Raw genomic sequence first — 19,153 nt, forward strand, 5'->3', positions numbered from 1 at the left:
ACACAGCTTTTCTCTGAGGGGAAATGGCAGAGGGATCGTACAGAATTGTGATTCCAAATCCATGAGGGGTCACCATAAGGTCAACAGTGGTCAATAAGAACACCTGAGAAATGACTGATTGGTTCAATCTCACCTCCCCCGGGCCACGCTGCTAGTAGCCTGGCCCACATCTGTTTGTGCTCCATGTTCAGCATGCCAGGGAGCAGCACCTGGCAAGATGGTATCCAGCCCAGGCTACACTTCTAGGCCCATATCACAGGGGACCCTGCACCTCACTGGAGTGGTCTGATTAGGAGCATCTGTGATAGTGAATGAGGTCCAGTCTAATGGCTGTAATTATAATTCAGGACTTCCTGATGCTAATGGAACTGAAGGAGCCTTCAGGGGATACTGGGATTTCTTCTAGTACAGTAGCTAGCTGGTGATTCAGTACCACCTCCTAGTACAGTAGCTAGCTGGTGATTCAGTACCACCTTTCTTCTAGTACAGTAGCTAGCTGGTGATTCAGCCCCACCTTTCTTCTAGTACAGTAGCTAGCTGGTGATTCAGCACCACCTTTCTTCTAGTACAGTAGCTAGCTGGTGATTCAGCACCACCTTTCTTCTAGTACAGTAGCTAGCTGGTGATTCAGCACCACCTTTCTTCTAGTACAGTAGCTAGCTGGTGATTCAGTACCACCTTTCTTCTAGTACAGTAGCTAGCTGGTGATTCAGTACCAACTTCTAGTACAGTAGCTAGCTGGTGATTCAGTACCACCTTTCTTCTAGTACAGTAGCTAGCTGGTGATTCAGCACAACCTTTCTTCTAGTACAGTAGCTAGCTGGTGATTCAGTACCACCTTTATTCTAGTAGAGTAGCTAGCTGGTGATTCAGTAATACCTTTCTTCTAGTACAGTAGCTAGCTGGTGATTCAGTACCACCTTTCTTCTAGTACAGTAGCTAGCTGGTGATTCAGTACCACCTTTCTTCTAGTACAGTAGCTAGCTGGTGATTCAGCACCACCTTTCTTCTAGTACAGTAGCTAGCTGGTGATTCAGTACCACCATTCTTCTAGTACAGTAGCTAGCTGGTGATTCAGTACCACCTTCTAGTACAGTAGCTAGCTGGTGATTCAGTACCACCTTCTAGTACAGTAGCTAGCTGGTGATTCAGCACCACCTTTCTTCTAGTACAGTAGCTATCTGGTGATTCAGTACCACCTTTCTTCTAGTACAGTAGCTATCTGGTGATTTAGCCCCACCTTTCTTCTAGTACAGTAGCTAGCTGGTGATTCAGTACCACCTTTCTTCTAGTACAGTAGCTAGCTGGTGATTCAGTACCACCTAGTACAGTAGCTAGCTGGTGATTCAGCACCACCTTTCTTCTAGTACAGTAGCTAGCTGGTGATTCAGTACCACCTTTCTTCTAGTACAGTAGCTAGCTGGTGATTCAGTACCACCTTTCCTCTAGTAGAGTAGCTAGCTGGTGATTCAGCACCACCTTTCTTCTAGTACAGTAGCTAGCTGGTGATTCAGCACCACCTTTCTTCTAGTACAGTAGCTAGCTGGTGATTCAGTACCACCTTTCTTCTAGTACAGTAGCTAGCTGGTGATTCAGCACCACCTTTCTTCTAGTACAGTAGCTAGCTGGTGATTCAGTACCACTGTCTAGTACAGTAGCTAGCTGGTGATTCAGTACCACCTTTCTTCTAGTACAGTAGCTAGCTGGTGATTCAGTACCACCTTTCCTCTAGTACAGTAGCTAGCTGGTGATTCAGTACCACCTTTCTTCTAGTACAGTAGCTAGCTGGTGATTCAGTACCACCTTTCTTCTAGTACAGTAGCTAGCTGGTGATTCAGTACCACCTTTCTTCTAGTACAGTAGCTATCTGGTGATTCAGTACCACCTCCTAGTACAGTAGCTAGCTGGTGATTCAGTACCACCTTTCTTCTAGTACAGTAGCTAGCTGGTGATTCAGCCCCACCTTTCTTCTAGTACAGTAGCTAGCTGGTGATTCAGCACCACCTTTCTTCTAGTACAGTAGCTAGTTGGTGATTCAGCACCACCTTTCTTCTAGGACAGTAGCTAGCTGGTGATTCAGCACCACCTTTCTTCTAGTACAGTAGCTAGCTGGTGATTCAGTACCACCTTTCTTCTAGTACAGTAGCTAGCTGGTGATTCAGTACCAACTTCTAGTACAGTAGCTAGCTGGTGATTCAGTACCACCTTTCTTCTAGTACAGTAGCTAGCTGGTGATTCAGCACCACCTTTCTTCTAGTACAGTAGCTAGCTGGTGATTCAGTACCACCTTTCTTCTAGTACAGTAGCTAGCTGGTGATTCAGTACCACCTTTCTTCTAGTACAGTAGCTAGCTGGTGATTCAGTACCACCTTTCTTCTAGTACAGTAGCTAGCTGGTGATTCAGTACCACCTTTCTTCTAGTACAGTAGCTAGCTGGTGATTCAGTACCACCTTTCTTCTAGTACAGTAGCTAGCTGGTGATTCAGTACCACCTTTCTTCTAGTACAGTAGCTAGCTGGTGATTCAGTACCACCTTTCTTCTAGTACAGTAGCTAGCTGGTGATTCAGTACCACCTTCTAGTACAGTAGCTAGCTGGAGATTCAGCACCACCTTTCTTCTAGTATAGTAGCTAGCTGGTGATTCAGCACCACCTTTCTTCTAGTAGAGTAGCTAGCTGGTGATTCAGCACCACCTTTCTTCTAGTACAGTAGCTAGCTGGTGATTCAGCACCACCTTTCTTCTAGTACAGTAGCTAGCTGGTGATTCAGTACCACCATTCTTCTAGTACAGTAGCTAGCTGGTGATTCAGTACCACCTTTTAGTACAGTAGCTAGCTGGTGATTCAGTACCACCTTCTAGTACAGTAGCTAGCTGGTGATTCAGCACCACCTTTCTTCTAGTACAGTAGCTATCTGGTGATTCAGTACCACCTTTCTTCTAGTACAGTAGCTATCTGGTGATTCAGCCCCACCTTTCATTTTACATTTACATTTTAGTCATTTAGCAGACGCTCTTATCCAGAGCGACTTACAGTAGAGTGCATACATTTTTATTACATTTACATACAGAGACAAGGATATCCCTACCGGCCAAACCCTCCCTAACCCGGACGACGCTATGCCAATTGTGCGTCGCCCCACGGACCTCCCGGTTGCGGCCGGCTGCGACAGAGCCTGGGCGTGAACCCAGAAACTCTGGTGGCGCAGCTAGCACTGCGATGCAGTGCCCTAGACCACTGCGCCACCCTTTCCTCTAGTAGAGTAGCTAGCTGGTGATTCAGCACCACCTTTCTTCTAGTACAGTAGCTAGCTGGTGATTCAGCACCACCTTTCTTCTAGTACAGTAGCTAGCTGGTGATTCAGTACCACCTTTCTTCTAGTACAGTAGCTAGCTGGTGATTCAGCACCACCTTTCTTCTAGTACAGTAGCTAGCTGGTGATTCAGTACCACCATTCTTCTAGTACAGTAGCTAGCTGGTGATTCAGTACCACTGTCTAGTACAGTAGCTAGCTGGTGATTCAGTACCACCTTTCTTCTAGTACAGTAGCTAGCTGGTGATTCAGTACCACCTTTCCTCTAGTACAGTAGCTAGCTGGTGATTCAGTACCACCTTTCTTCTAGTACAGTAGCTAGCTGGTGATTCAGTACCACCTTTCTTCTAGTACAGTAGCTAGCTGGTGATTCAGTACCACCTTTCTTCTAGTACAGTAGCTATCTGGTGATTCAGTACCACCTTTCTTCTAGTACAGTAGCTATCTGGTGATTCAGTACCACCTTTCTTCTAGTACAGTAGCTAGCTGGTGATTCAGTACCACCTTTCTTCTAGTAGAGTAGCTAGCTGGTGATTCAGTACCACCTTCTAGTACAGTAGCTAGCTGGTGATTCAGTACCACCTTCTAGTACAGTAGCTAGCTGGTGATTCAGTACCACCTTTCTTCTAGTACAGTAGCTAGCTGGTGATTCAGTACCACCTTTCTTCTAGTACAGTAGCTAGCTGGTGATTCAGCACCACCTTTCTTCTAGTACAGTAGCTAGCTGGTGATTCAGTACCACCTTTCTTCTAGTACAGTAGCTAGCTGGTGATTCAGTACCACCTCCTAGTCAAGTAGCTAGCTAGTGATTCAGTACCACCTTTCTTCTAGTACAGTAGCTAGCTGGTGATTCAGTACCACCTCCTAGTACAGTAGCTAGCTGGTGATTCAGTACCACCTCCTAGTACAGTAGCTAGCTAGTGATTCAGCACCACCTTTCTTCTAGTACAGTAGCTAGCTGGTGTTTCAGTACCACCTTTCTTCTAGTACAGTAGCTAGCTGGTGATTCAGCACCACCTTTCTTCTAGTACAGTAGCTAGCTGGTGATTCAGCACCACCTTTCTTCTAGTACAGTAGCTAGCTGGTGATTCAGTACCACCATTCTTCTAGTACAGTAGCTAGCTGGTGATTCAGTACCACCTCCTAGTACAGTAGCTAGCTAGTGATTCAGTACCACCATTCTTCTAGTACAGTAGCTAGCTGGTGTTTCAGTACCACCTTTCTTCTAGTACAGTAGCTAGCTGGTGATTCAGCACCACCTTTTTCTAGTACAGTAGCTAGCTGGTGATTCAGCACCACCTTTCTTCTAGTACAGTAGCTAGCTGGTGATTCAGTACCACCATTCTTCTAGTACAGTAGCTAGCTGGTGATTCAGCACCACCTTTCTTCTAGTATAGTAGCTAGCTGGTGTTTCAGTACCACCTTTCTTCTAGTACAGTAGCTAGCTGGTGTTTCAGTACCACCATTCTCCTAGTACAGTAGCTAGCTGGTGATTCAGCACCACCTTTCTTCTAGTACAGTAGCTAGCTGGTGATTCAGTACCACCTTCTAGTACAGTAGCTAGCTGGAGATTCAGCACCACCTTTCTTCTAGTACAGTAGCTAGCTGGTGATTCAGCACCACCTTTCTTCTAGTAGAGTAGCTAGCTGGTGATTCAGCACCACCTTTCTTCTAGTACAGTAGCTAGCTGGTGATTCAGCACCACCTTTCTTCTAGTACAGTAGCTAGCTGGTGATTCAGTACCACCATTCTTCTAGTACAGTAGCTAGCTGGTGATTCAGTACCACCTTTTAGTACAGTAGCTAGCTGGTGATTCAGTACCACCTTCTAGTACAGTAGCTAGCTGGTGATTCAGCACCACCTTTCTTCTAGTACAGTAGCTATCTGGTGATTCAGTACCACCTTTCTTCTAGTACAGTAGCTATCTGGTGATTCAGCCCCACCTTTCTTCTAGTACAGTAGCTAGCTGGAGATTCAGTACCACCTTTCTTCTAGTACAGTAGCTAGCTGGTGATTCAGTACCACCTCCTAGTACAGTAGCTAGCTGGTGATTCAGCACCACCTTTCTTCTAGTACAGTAGCTAGCTGGTGATTCAGTACCACCTTTCTTCTAGTACAGTAGCTAGCTGGTGATTCAGTACCACCTTTCCTCTAGTAGAGTAGCTAGCTGGTGATTCAGCACCACCTTTCTTCTAGTACAGTAGCTAGCTGGTGATTCAGCACCACCTTTCTTCTAGTACAGTAGCTAGCTGGTGATTCAGTACCACCTTTCTTCTAGTACAGTAGCTAGCTGGTGATTCAGCACCACCTTTCTTCTAGTACAGTAGCTAGCTGGTGATTCAGTACCACCATTCTTCTAGTACAGTAGCTTGCTGGTGATTCAGTACCACTGTCTAGTACAGTAGCTAGCTGGTGATTCAGTACCACCTTTCTTCTAGTACAGTAGCTAGCTGGTGATTCAGTACCACCTTTCCTCTAGTACAGTAGCTAGCTGGTGATTCAGTACCACCTTTCTTCTAGTACAGTAGCTAGCTGGTGATTCAGTACCACCTTTCTTCTAGTACAGTAGCTAGCTGGTGATTCAGTACCACCTTTCTTCTAGTACAGTAGCTATCTGGTGATTCAGTACCACCTTTCTTCTAGTACAGTAGCTAGCTGGTGATTCAGTACCACCTTTCTTCTAGTACAGTAGCTAGCTGGTGATTCAGTACCACCTTTCTTCTAGTAGAGTAGCTAGCTGGTGATTCAGTACCACCTTCTAGTACAGTAGCTAGCTGGTGATTCAGTACCACCTTCTAGTACAGTAGCTAGCTGGTGATTCAGTACCACCTTTCTTCTAGTACAGTAGCTAGCTGGTGATTCAGTACCACCTTTCTTCTAGTACAGTAGCTAGCTGGTGATTCAGCACCACCTTTCTTCTAGTACAGTAGCTAGCTGGTGATTCAGTACCACCTTTCTTCTAGTACAGTAGCTAGCTGGTGATTCAGTACCACCTCCTAGTCAAGTAGCTAGCTAGTGATTCAGTACCACCTCCTAGTACAGTAGCTAGCTAGTGATTCAGCACCACCTTTCTTCTAGTACAGTAGCTAGCTGGTGTTTCAGTACCACCTTTCTTCTAGTACAGTAGCTAGCTGGTGATTCAGCACCACCTTTCTTCTAGTACAGTAGCTAGCTGGTGATTCAGCACCACCTTTCTTCTAGTACAGTAGCTAGCTGGTGATTCAGTACCACCATTCTTCTAGTACAGTAGCTAGCTGGTGATTCAGTACCACCTCCTAGTACAGTAGCTAGCTAGTGATTCAGTACCACCATTCTTCTAGTACAGTAGCTAGCTGGTGTTTCAGTACCACCTTTCTTCTAGTACAGTAGCTAGCTGGTGATTCAGCACCACCTTTCTTCTAGTACAGTAGCTAGCTGGTGATTCAGCACCACCTTTCTTCTAGTACAGTAGCTAGCTGGTGATTCAGTACCACCATTCTTCTAGTACAGTAGCTAGCTGGTGATTCAGCACCACCTTTCTTCTAGTATAGTAGCTAGCTGGTGTTTCAGTACCACCTTTCTTCTAGTACAGTAGCTAGCTGGTGTTTCAGTACCACCATTCTCCTAGTACAGTAGCTAGCTGGTGATTCAGTACCACCTTTCTTCTAGTACAGTAGCTAGCTGGTGATTCAGTACCACCTTTCTTCTAGTAGAGTAGCTAGCTGGTGATTCAGTACCACCTTCTAGTACAGTAGCTAGCTGGTGATTCAGTACCACCTTCTAGTACAGTAGCTAGCTGGTGATTCAGTACCACCTTTCTTCTAGTACAGTAGCTAGCTGGTGATTCAGTACCACCTTTCTTCTAGTACAGTAGCTAGCTGGTGATTCAGCACCACCTTTCTTCTAGTACAGTAGCTAGCTGGTGATTCAGTACCACCTTTCTTCTAGTACAGTAGCTAGCTGGTGATTCAGTACCACCTCCTAGTCAAGTAGCTAGCTAGTGATTCAGTACCACCTTTCTTCTAGTACAGTAGCTAGCTGGTGATTCAGTACCACCTCCTAGTACAGTAGCTAGCTGGTGATTCAGTACCACCTCCTAGTACAGTAGCTAGCTAGTGATTCAGCACCACCTTTCTTCTAGTACAGTAGCTAGCTGGTGTTTCAGTACCACCTTTCTTCTAGTACAGTAGCTAGCTGGTGATTCAGCACCACCTTTCTTCTAGTACAGTAGCTAGCTGGTGATTCAGCACCACCTTTCTTCTAGTACAGTAGCTAGCTGGTGATTCAGTACCACCATTCTTCTAGTACAGTAGCTAGCTGGTGATTCAGTACCACCTCCTAGTACAGTAGCTAGCTAGTGATTCAGTACCACCATTCTTCTAGTACAGTAGCTAGCTGGTGTTTCAGTACCACCTTTCTTCTAGTACAGTAGCTAGCTGGTGATTCAGCACCACCTTTCTTCTAGTACAGTAGCTAGCTGGTGATTCAGCACCACCTTTCTTCTAGTACAGTAGCTAGCTGGTGATTCAGTACCACCATTCTTCTAGTACAGTAGCTAGCTGGTGATTCAGCACCACCTTTCTTCTAGTATAGTAGCTAGCTGGTGTTTCAGTACCACCTTTCTTCTAGTACAGTAGCTAGCTGGTGTTTCAGTACCACCATTCTCCTAGTACAGTAGCTAGCTGGTGATTCAGCACCACCTTTCTTCTAGTACAGTAGCTAGCTGGTGATTCAGTACCACCTTTCTTCTAGTACAGTAGCTAGCTGGTGATTCAGTACCACCTTTCTTCTAGTACAGTAGCTAGCTGGTGATTCAGTACCACCTTCTAGTACAGTAGCTAGCTGGAGATTCAGCACCACCTTTCTTCTAGTACAGTAGCTAGCTGGTGATTCAGCACCACCTTTCTTCTAGTAGAGTAGCTAGCTGGTGATTCAGCACCACCTTTCTTCTAGTACAGTAGCTAGCTGGTGATTCAGCACCACCTTTCTTCTAGTACAGTAGCTAGCTGGTGATTCAGTACCACCATTCTTCTAGTACAGTAGCTAGCTGGTGATTCAGTACCACTGTCTAGTACAGTAGCTAGCTGGTGATTCAGTACCACTGTCTAGTACAGTAGCTAGCTAGTGATTCAGCACCACCTTTCTTCTAGTACAGTAGCTAGCTGGTGATTCAGTACCACCTTTCTTCTAGTACAGTAGCTAGCTGGTGATTCAGTACCACCTCCTAGTCAAGTAGCTAGCTAGTGATTCAGTACCACCTTTCTTCTAGTACAGTAGCTAGCTGGTGATTCAGTACCACCTCCTAGTACAGTAGCTAGCTGGTGATTCAGTACCACCTCCTAGTACAGTAGCTAGCTAGTGATTCAGCACCACCTTTCTTCTAGTACAGTAGCTAGCTAGTGATTCAGTACCACCATTCTTCTAGTACAGTAGCTAGCTGGTGATTCAGTACCACCTCCTAGTACAGTAGCTAGCTAGTGATTCAGTACCACCATTCTTCTAGTACAGTAGCTAGCTGGTGATTCAGTACCACCTTTCTTCTAGTACAGTAGCTAGCTGGTGATTCAGCACCACCTTTCTTCTAGTACAGTATCTAGCTGGTGATTCAGCACCACCTTTCTTCTAGTACAGTAGCTAGCTGGTGATTCAGTACCACCATTCTTCTAGTACAGTAGCTAGCTGGTGATTCAGCACCACCTTTCTTCTAGTATAGTAGCTAGCTGGTGTTTCAGTACCACCTTTCTTCTAGTACAGTAGCTAGCTGGTGTTTCAGTACCACCATTCTCCTAGTACAGTAGCTAGCTGGTGATTCAGCACCACCTTTCTTCTAGTACAGTAGCTAGCTGGTGATTCAGTACCACCTTTCTTCTAGTACAGTAGCTAGCTGGTGTTTCAGTACCACCATTCTCCTAGTACAGTAGCTAGCTGGTGATTCAGCACCACCTTTCTTCTAGTACAGTAGCTAGCTGGTGATTCAGCACCACCTTTCTTCTAGTACAGTAGCTAGCTGGTGATTCAGCACCACCTTTCTTCTAGTACAGTAGCTAGCTGGTGATTCAGTACCACCATTCTTCTAGTACAGTAGCTAGCTGGTGATTCAGTACCACCTTTCTTCTAGTACAGTAGCTAGCTGGTGATTCAGTACCACCTTTCTTCTAGTACAGTAGCTAGCTGGTGATTCAGCCCCACCTTTCTTCTAGTACAGTAGCTAGCTGGTGATTCAGTACCACCTTTCTTCTAGTACAGTAGCTAGCTGGTGATTCAGTACCACCTCCTAGTACAGTAGCTAGCTGGTGATTCAGCACCACCTTTCTTCTAGTACAGTAGCTAGCTGGTGATTCAGTACCACCTTTCTTCTAGTAGAGTAGCTAGCTGGTGATTCAGTACCACCTTCTAGTACAGTAGCTAGCTGGTGATTCAGTACCACCTTCTAGTACAGTAGCTAGCTGGTGATTCAGTACCACCTTTCCTCTAGTAGAGTAGCTAGCTGGTGATTCAGCACCACCTTTCTTCTAGTACAGTAGCTAGCTGGTGATTCAGCACCACCTTTCTTCTAGTACAGTAGCTAGCTGGTGATTCAGTACCACCTTTCTTCTAGTACAGTAGCTAGCTGGTGATTCAGCACCACCTTTCTTCTAGTACAGTAGCTAGCTGGTGATTCAGTACCACCATTCTTCTAGTACAGTAGCTAGCTGGTGATTCAGTACCACTGTCTAGTACAGTAGCTAGCTGGTGATTCAGTACCACCTTTCTTCTAGTACATTAGCTAGCTGGTGATTCAGTACCACCTTTCCTCTAGTACAGTAGCTAGCTGATGATTCAGTACCACCTTTCTTCTAGTACAGTAGCTAGCTGGTGATTCAGTACCACCTTTCTTCTAGTACAGTAGCTAGCTGGTGATTCAGTACCACCTTTCTTCTAGTACAGTAGCTATCTGGTGATTCAGTACCACCTCCTAGTACAGTAGCTAGCTGGTGATTCAGTACCACCTCCTAGTACAGTAGCTAGCTGGTGATTCAGCACCACCTTTCTTCTAGTACAGTAGCTAGCTGGTGATTCAGTACCACCTTTCTTCTAGTAGAGTAGCTAGCTGGTGATTCAGTACCACCTTCTAGTACAGTAGCTAGCTGGTGATTCAGTACCACCTTCTAGTACAGTAGCTAGCTGGTGATTCAGTGCCACCTTTCCTCTAGTAGAGTAGCTAGCTGGTGATTCAGCACCACCTTTCTTCTAGTACAGTAGCTAGCTGGTGATTCAGCACCACCTTTCTTCTAGTACAGTAGCTAGCTGGTGATTCAGTACCACCTTTCTTCTAGTACAGTAGCTAGCTGGTGATTCAGCACCATCTTTCTTCTAGTACAGTAGCTAGCTGGTGATTCAGTACCACCATTCTTCTAGTACAGTAGCTAGCTGGTGATTCAGTACCACTGTCTAGTACAGTAGCTAGCTGGTGATTCAGTACCCCCTTTCTTCTAGTACAGTAGCTAGCTGGTGATTCAGTACCACCTTTCCTCTAGTACAGTAGCTAGCTGGTGATTCAGTACCACCTTTCTTCTAGTACAGTAGCTAGCTGGTGATTCAGTACCACCTTTCTTCTAGTACAGTAGCTAGCTGGTGATTCAGTACCACCATTCTTCTAGTACAGTAGCTAGCTGGTGATTCAGTACCACCTTTCTTCTAGTACAGTAGCTAGCTGGTGATTCAGCACCACCTTTCTTCTAGTACAGTAGCTAGCTGGTGATTCAGTACCACCATTCTTCTAGTACAGTAGCTAGCTGGTGATTCAGTACCACTGTCTAGTACAGTAGCTAGCTGGTGATTCAGTACCACCTTTCTTCTAGTACAGTAGCTAGCTGGTGATTCAGTACCACCTTTCCTCTAGTACAGTAGCTAGCTGGTGATTCAGTACCACCTTCTAGTACAGTAGCTAGCTGGTGATTCAGTACCACCTTTCTTCTAGTACAGTAGCTAGCTGGTGATTCAGTACCACCTTTCTTCTAGTACAGTAGCTAGCTGGTGATTCAGTACCACCTCCTAGTACAGTAGCTAGCTGGTGATTCAGCACCACCTTTCTTCTAGTACAGTAGCTAGCTGGTGATTCAGTACCACCTTTCTTCTAGTACAGTAGCTAGCTGGTGATTCAGCCCCACCTTTCTTCTAGTACAGTAGCTAGCTGGTGATTCAGCACCACCTTTCTTCTAGTACAGTAGCTAGCTGGTGATTCAGTACCACCTTTCTTCTAGTACAGTAGCTAGCTGGTGATTCAGTACCACCATTCTTCTAGTACAGTAGCTAGCTGGTGATTCAGTACCACTGTCTAGTACAGTAGCTAGCTGGTGATTCAGTACCACCTTTCTTCTAGTACAGTAGCTAGCTGGTGATTCAGTACCACCTTTCCTCTAGTACAGTAGCTAGCTGGTGATTCAGTACCACCTTCTAGTACAGTAGCTAGCTGGTGATTCAGTACCACCTTTCTTCTAGTACAGTAGCTAGCTGGTGATTCAGTACCACCTTTCTTCTAGTACAGTAGCTAGCTGGTGATTCAGCACCACCTTCTAGTACAGTAGCTAGCTGGTGATTCAGCACCACCTTCTAGTACAGTAGCTAGCTGGTGATTCAGTACCACCTTTCTTCTAGTACAGTAGCTAGCTGGTGATTCAATACCACCTCCTAGTATAGTAGCTAGCTGGTGATTCAGCCTCACCTTTCTTCTAGTACAGTACCTAGCTGGTGATTCAGTACCACCTTTCTTCTAGTAGAGTAGCTAGCTGGTGATTCAGTACCACCTTTCTTCTAGTACAGTAGCTAGCTGGTGATTCAGTACCACCTTTCTTCTAGTACAGTAGCTAGCTGGTGATTCAGCACCACCTTCTAGTACAGTAGCTATCTGGTGATTCAGCACCACCTTTCTTCTAGTACAGTAGCTAGCTGGTGATTCAGTACCACAAGTCTGTCTCTCACACCCCTCTCTCTTTCACTCATGATTTTCTGTCTTTCGTTCTCTCACAACTTTCTCTCTCTCCCCATCTCCCCACCTCTCTCACACATCCCTGCTCTGAGCAGCAGGACAGAGAGACAGAATGTGGGTGCAAGCGGCAAGCTGCGTCTCTCTCACACACCATTTCATTCCAGAGATCTCTAAATCAGGTAGTGAGATGACACCTTGTCTCTGTCTGGCACACCAGTGTAGAGGAGGAGAGATAGAATGTTCAGAAGAAACAAACAGAGGTATAAACAACAACGGTTGAAGCACTAGTGGATAATTGACACGTGACGAACTCCTGTTTGTGGTTCTAATATGCTGCTCTGATAGAGGCTGAATGAAGAGGCTGAATGAAGAGGCTGAATGAAGAGGCTGAATGAAGAGGCTGAATGAAGAGGCTGAATGAAGAGGCTGAATGAAGAGGCTGAATGAAGAGGCCGAATGAAGAGGCCGAATGAAGAGGCCGAATGAAGAGACTGAATAGCAAGATAGCACCTAGTCCTTAGGAAACTGCGTAGTATTAGAATTTTTTTATAAAGTATTATTTCTTACATTGTTAGCCCAGAAAACCTTAAGTGTTATTACATAAAGTCGGGAACAACTATTGGATATCAGAGAGACGTCAACTTGCCAGCACAACCAGGAATACTTTCCCAAAGCGGATCCTCTGTCTGCACCTCCCAGGGCATTAGAACTGATTCCAGAGGCCGACCCAAAACAACGCCGTCGGAGGAGAGGGTGGCGGAGCGTCTTCTAGTGAGGCTTCAGATGCGGCACACCACCCAACGCTTCCCAGTATATTACACGCTAATGTCCGGCCCATAGATAACGAAGAAGGAGAGGGTGGCAGAGCGTCTTCTAGTGAGGCTTCAGATGCGGCACACCACCCAACGCTTCCCAGTATATTACACGCTAACGTCTGGCCCATAGATAACGAAGTAGACGAAATCAGGGCAAGAGCTGCTTTCCAAAGAGATATCCGGGATAGTAACATACTCTGTTTTACAGAGACATGGCTAGCTAGAGACATGCTGTCGGAGTCCGTACAGCCAATGGGATTTTCAGTGCATCGCGCCGTCAGGAACAAACATCTCTCCGGTAAGAAGAAGGGCGGGGGTGTATGTTTCACGATAAAGGACTCATGGTGTAATTGTAACAACATACCATAACTCAAGTCCTTTTGTTCACCTGACCTAGAGTTCCTCACAATAAAACTCCCAAGAGAACTCTCCCCGGTTATCGTCACAGCCGAGTATATCCCCCCGCAAGTGGATACCAAGAGAGCCATCAAGGAACTTCTATGGACTTTACGCAAACTGGAAACCATATATCCTAAGGCTGCATTTATTGTAGCTGGCGATTTTAACAAAGCTAATTTGAGAACAAGGATACCTAAATTCTATCAGCATATTGATTGCAGTACATGAGCAAGTAACACGCTCGACCATTGCTACTGTAACTTCCACAATGCATACAAGGCCCTCCCCCGCCCTCCTTTTGGCAAATCTGACCATGACTCCATCTTGTAGCTCACCTCCTATAGGCATAAACTAAAACAGGAAGCTCCCGTGCTTAGGTCTATCCAACGCTGGTCTGACTAATCGGATTCCACGCTTCCAGATTGCTTCGATCACGTGGACTGGGATATGTTCCAGGTAGCCTCAGACAATAACATTGGACGTATACGCTGACTCGGTGAGCGAGTTTATAAGGAAGTGTATATGAGATGTTGTACCCACTGCAACTATTAAAACCTTCCCCAACCAGAAACCGTGGTTAATGGCAGCATACGGTCAAACTGAAAGCAGGTACCAAGCAGGTACGCATTTAATCATGGCAAGGCGACTGGAAACATGGCCGAATACAAACAGTGTAGTTAATCCCTCCGTAATGCAATCAAACAAGCAAAGCGTCAGTATAGATACAAAGTGGAGTCGTAATTCAACAGCTCAGACACGAGACGTATGTGGCAAGGTCTACAGACAATCATGGATTACAAACAACAAAAGTCCCGTCGCGGACGGGACTCCAAACAAATTAAACAACTTCTTTGAGCACTTTGAGGACAATACATTGCCACTGCCCGCTACCAAAGACTGTAGGCTCTCCTTCTCCATGGCCGACGTGAGTAAAACATTTAAATGTGTTAACCCTCGCAAGGCTGCCGGCCTAGTCGCGTCCTCAGAGCATGCGCAGACCAGCTGGCTGGTGTGTTTACGGACAAATTCAATCACACCCTATCCCAGTCTGCTGTTCCCACATGCTTCAAGATGGCCACCATTGTTCCTGTTCCCAAGAAAGCTAAGGTAACTGAACTAAATGACTATCGCCCCGTAGCACTCACTTCTGTCATTATGACGTGCTTTGCGAGACTAGTCAAGTATCACATCACCTCCACCCTACCTGACACCCTAGACCCACTCCAATTTGCTTACCGCACACTACCTATCCCATCTGGACAAGAGGAATACCCATGTAAGAATGCTGTTCATTGACTACAGCTCAGCATTCAGCACTATAGTACCATCCAAACTCATCATAAACTTGAGACCCTGGGTCTCGACCCCGACCTGTGCAACTGGGTCCTGGACTTCCTGACGGGCCACCCCCAGGTGGTGAAGGTAGGAAACAACATCTCCACTCCACTGACCCTCAACACTGGGTCCCCACAAGGGTGCGTTCTCAGCCCTCTCCTGTACTCCCTGTTCACCCACGACTGCGTGGCCATGCACGCCTCCAACTCAATCATCAAGTTTGCAGACGACACTACAATGGTAGGCTTGATTACCAACAACAACGAGACAGCCTACAGGGAGGAGTTGAGGGCCCTCGGAGTGTGGTGTCAGGAAAATAACCTCTCACTCAACGTCAACAAAACAAAGGAGATGATCGTGGACTTCAGGAAACAGCAGAGGGAGCACCCCCCTATCCACATCGATGAGACAGGAGTGGAGAAGGGGGAAAGTTTTAAGTTCCTCGGCGTACACATCACAGACAAACTGAAATGGTCCACGCACACAGACAGTGTGTCGAAGAAGGCGCAACAGCGCCACTTCAACCTCAGGAAGCTGAAGAAATGTGTCTTGTCACCTAAAACCCTCACTAACTTTTACAGATGCACAATTGAGAGCATCCTGTTGGGCTGTATCACCGCCTGGTACAGCAACTGCACCGCCCACAACCGTAAGGCTCTCCAGAGGGTGGTGCAGTGCGTACAACGCCTCACCGGGGGCAAACTACCTGCCCTCCAGGACACCTACAGCACCCGATGTCACAGGAAGGCCAAAAAGATCATCAAGGACAACAACCACCTGAGCCACTACCTGTTCACCCCCTCCCATCGAGAAGCCGAGGTCAGTACATGTGCATCAAAGCTGGGACCAAGAGACTGAAAAACAGCTTCTATCTCAAGGCCATCAGACTGTTAAACAGCCATCACTAACTCAGAGAGGCAGATGCCTACCGACAGACTTGATATCATCGGCCACTTTAATAAATGGAACACTAGTCACTTTAATAATGCCACTAATAATGTTTACATATCTCGCATTACTCATCTCACATGTATATACTGTAACCTTCACTATCTATTGCATCTTAGCCGCTCTGTCACTGCTCATCCATATATTTTATACTTATATATTCTCATCCTGTTCCTTTACTAGATTGTGTGTATTAGGTTTTGTTGTGGAATTTGTTAGATATTACCTGTTAGATACTGCTGGATCTAGAAGCATTTCACTACGCTCTCAATAACATCTGCTAACCATGTGTATGTGACGAATAGAATTTGATTTGAACGAAGAGGCTGAACGAAGAGGCTGAACAAAGAGGCTGAACGAAGAGGCTGAACGAAGAGGCTGAACGAAGAGGCTGATAATAACATGGTCAAATGGAACAGATCATTAGACTGAACGAAGAGGCTGAACGAAGAGGCTGAACGAAGAGGCTGATAATAACATGGTCAAATGGAGTAGATCATTAGACTGAACGAAGAGGCTGTACGAAGAGGCTGTACGAAGAGGCTGATAATAACATGGTCAAATGGAGTAGATCATCAGACTGAACGAAGCACTGTTCCTGAAGAATCACTGGTCAACCAATCACCTTGCCTGCTCAGGCCCAACCCCTCCGTTCCAACACGCCCATTCAAACTCTGGTTATGAGGCAGTGATGGTTGTCACTCATCAGAGTTGGCTGGAGAAAGCAGCATTCAGGAGCGCTCGGTTAAAAATAAACTTTGGCAAGAGGCTTGTGGTGTAATTTCAGAGAACACAGGAGGAGATAACATGTTGAGTCGCCTGCCGCTGATTTCAACATGGCTGCTTTGATGAGGAGAACCACACATTCCTTCTGCATGGATTTCACTCCGTTACCAACTAGTAGACACACAACCAGAGGGGACATACACATGACATGGGCACAGTGTGTGTGTGTGTGTGTGTGTGGTCTCTTACCCTCTGTGCCTTGGCTAGCTCCTCCTTCAGTCTCTCATTGGCTTTCTCTCTGATCTCCATGACTGAGGGGCTGCGGAGGCGGGACAGGCTGTCATTGGTCAGACCCAGAGACTCCTCCCCTTCCTCTCCAGACAGGAACACCCCCTCTGCTGACTCCGCCTCTGACCGGACGGGGGGTTCCAACCCCGGAGCGCTGAAAGGAATCATGGGTACACTAATGTAAGCGTATAGCAGGGTTGGCTGATTACCACAGGGATCAATCAGTCATCACTGATCAGCACTATTGACTGTTAGCTTAGTGGTGATAATGATCCAGCTCTCATTACCTGGTTGGACATTTTAAGCTGAGTAAGCATGTTCTAATGTATCAATTAGCATCCCAGTGGGCTGGTCATCAATAGTACGTTTTAAGTGTCAATGAACACTGCTTAGTGGAACCCTTGACTTTTATTGAATACATTGCCTGGTTATTACCAACTGCACGGTGTAAAGAGATCCGAGCAGAAATCCTGGCTTCATTTAAACCAGTTTCACCTTGTGGTTGTCATGGGCCAGGTAATATCTCTTTACATTGTGGTCGTCATGGGCCAGGTAATATCTCTTTACATTGTGGTTGTCATGGGCCAGATAGTGTAAGTCTGTTTCTCCAGGAGGGTTTCTTCCTGACCTTCCATTGTGGGGTTCTGTGCTGCCCAGTAGCCGAGGAGCAGAGTAGATGGGCTGGGTGGGCAGCTGGTCGGCTCGCAGGGCGTTGGGGGGGCAGGGGCTGGAGCTGAGGGAGGGTGTACGGTACAGGGCGCTGGAAGGGGCGCTGTGACATTGGGGTCTGGTGTCGGAGGTCAATCCGTGGAGGTCAGGGGTGGTGGGTGACGCCAAGTTGACCTCATGGAAGCCTTCGAGGGGTTCGCTGGCCATAGCCCTGCAGCTACAGTCATCATATACCTCCCTGAGGAGAGGAGAGGAGAGGAGAGGAGAGGAGAGGAGAGGAGGGGAGAGAAGAGAGAGGAGAAAAGAACACAATTGAAATGAAAGTCAAAATAATGACTGATTGGGGTCAAACAGAGACATCCATTCTAGACTACATTCACACAGATCTAATTCTGCTATTTCAATCAGACTACCCACAGCAGCACCAGTATCAGTGTGGGATCCCAGGTGTGGACTGTGGAGTAGCTGATTAAACATGGGTCTGTTTCCCTCTTCAGCCCCAGCAGAGAGAGCAGACCGCCAGGCCACTGCTCCAGTCAGTGAGGACAGAGGAAATAGGTCATTCAGGGGAATGGTTACAGACAGTAACAGGCCAGTCTCTCTGACAGGAAATAGGTCATTCAGGGGAATGGTTACAGACAATAACAGGCCAGTCTCTCTGACAGGAAATAGGTCATTCAGGGGAATGGTTACAGACAGTAACAGGCCAGTCTCTCTGACAGGAAATAGGTCATTCAGGGGAATGGTAACAGACAGTAACAGGCCAGTCTCTCTGACAGGAAATAGGTAATTCAGGGGAATGGTAACAGACAGTAACAGGCCAGTCTCTCTGACAGGAAATAGGTAATTCAGGGGAATGGTAACAGACAGTAACAGGCCAGCCTCTCTGACAGGAAATAGGTCATTCAGGGGAATGGTTACAAACAGTAACAGGCCAGTCTCTGACAGGAAATAGGTCATTCAGGGGAATGGTTACAGACAGTAACAGGCCAGTCTCTCTGACAGGAAATAGGTCATTCAGGGGAATGGTCACAGAAAGTAACAGGCCAGTCTCTGACAGGAAATAGGTCATTCAGGGGAATGGTTACAGACAGTAACAGGCCAGTCTCTCTGACAGGAAATAGGTCATTCAGGGGAATGGTCACAGAAAGTAACAGGCCAGTCTCTGACAGGAAATAGGTCATTCAGGGGAATGGTCACAGAAAGTAACAGGCCAGTCTCTGACAGGAAATAGGTCATTCAGGGGAATGGTAACAGACAGTAACAGGCCAGTCTCTCTGACAGGAAATAGGTCATTCAGGGGAATGGTCACAGAAAGTAACAGGCCAGTCTCTGACAGGAAATAGGTCATTCAGGGGAATGGTTACAGACAGTAACAGGCCAGTCTCTCTGACAGGAAATAGGTCATTCAGGGGAATGGTTACAGACAGTAACAGGCCAGTCTCTCTGACAGGAAATAGGTCATTCAGGGGAATGGTTACAGACAGTAACAGGCCAGTCTCTCTGACAGGAAATAGGTCATTCAGGGGAATGGTTACAGACAGTAACAGGCCAGTCTCTCTGACAGGAAATAGGTCATTCAGGGGAATGGTTACAAACAGTAACAGGCCAGTCTCTGACAGGAAATAGGTCATTCAGGGGAATGGTTACAGACAATAACAGGCCAGTCTCTCTGACAGGAAATAGGTCATTCAGGGGAATGGTTACAGACAGT

General features: G+C 46.4%; 1 protein-coding gene across 7 annotated transcripts in view; it reads right to left on the minus strand.

The window, feature by feature from the left end:
• Positions 1 to 19,153, minus strand: part of rab3ip (RAB3A interacting protein (rabin3)) — an 84,936-nt gene that overhangs the window by 32,788 nt on the left and 32,995 nt on the right. For all 7 annotated transcript variants that reach the window (XM_055905030.1, XM_055905031.1, XM_055905033.1 and 4 more), the window contains exons 3-4: positions 17,399 to 17,677; positions 16,732 to 16,924 (exon numbers count right to left, since the gene is read on the minus strand). In XM_055905030.1, the coding sequence (XP_055761005.1) occupies positions 16,732 to 16,924; positions 17,399 to 17,646 (441 nt within the window). In that variant the 5' untranslated portion in view covers positions 17,647 to 17,677. The remainder of the gene's footprint in view (positions 1 to 16,731; positions 16,925 to 17,398; positions 17,678 to 19,153) is intronic.

Source organism: Salvelinus fontinalis, chromosome 39 (genome assembly GCF_029448725.1).
Source record: "Salvelinus fontinalis isolate EN_2023a chromosome 39, ASM2944872v1, whole genome shotgun sequence".
NCBI classification, from domain to species: Eukaryota; Metazoa; Chordata; class Actinopteri; order Salmoniformes; family Salmonidae; genus Salvelinus; species Salvelinus fontinalis.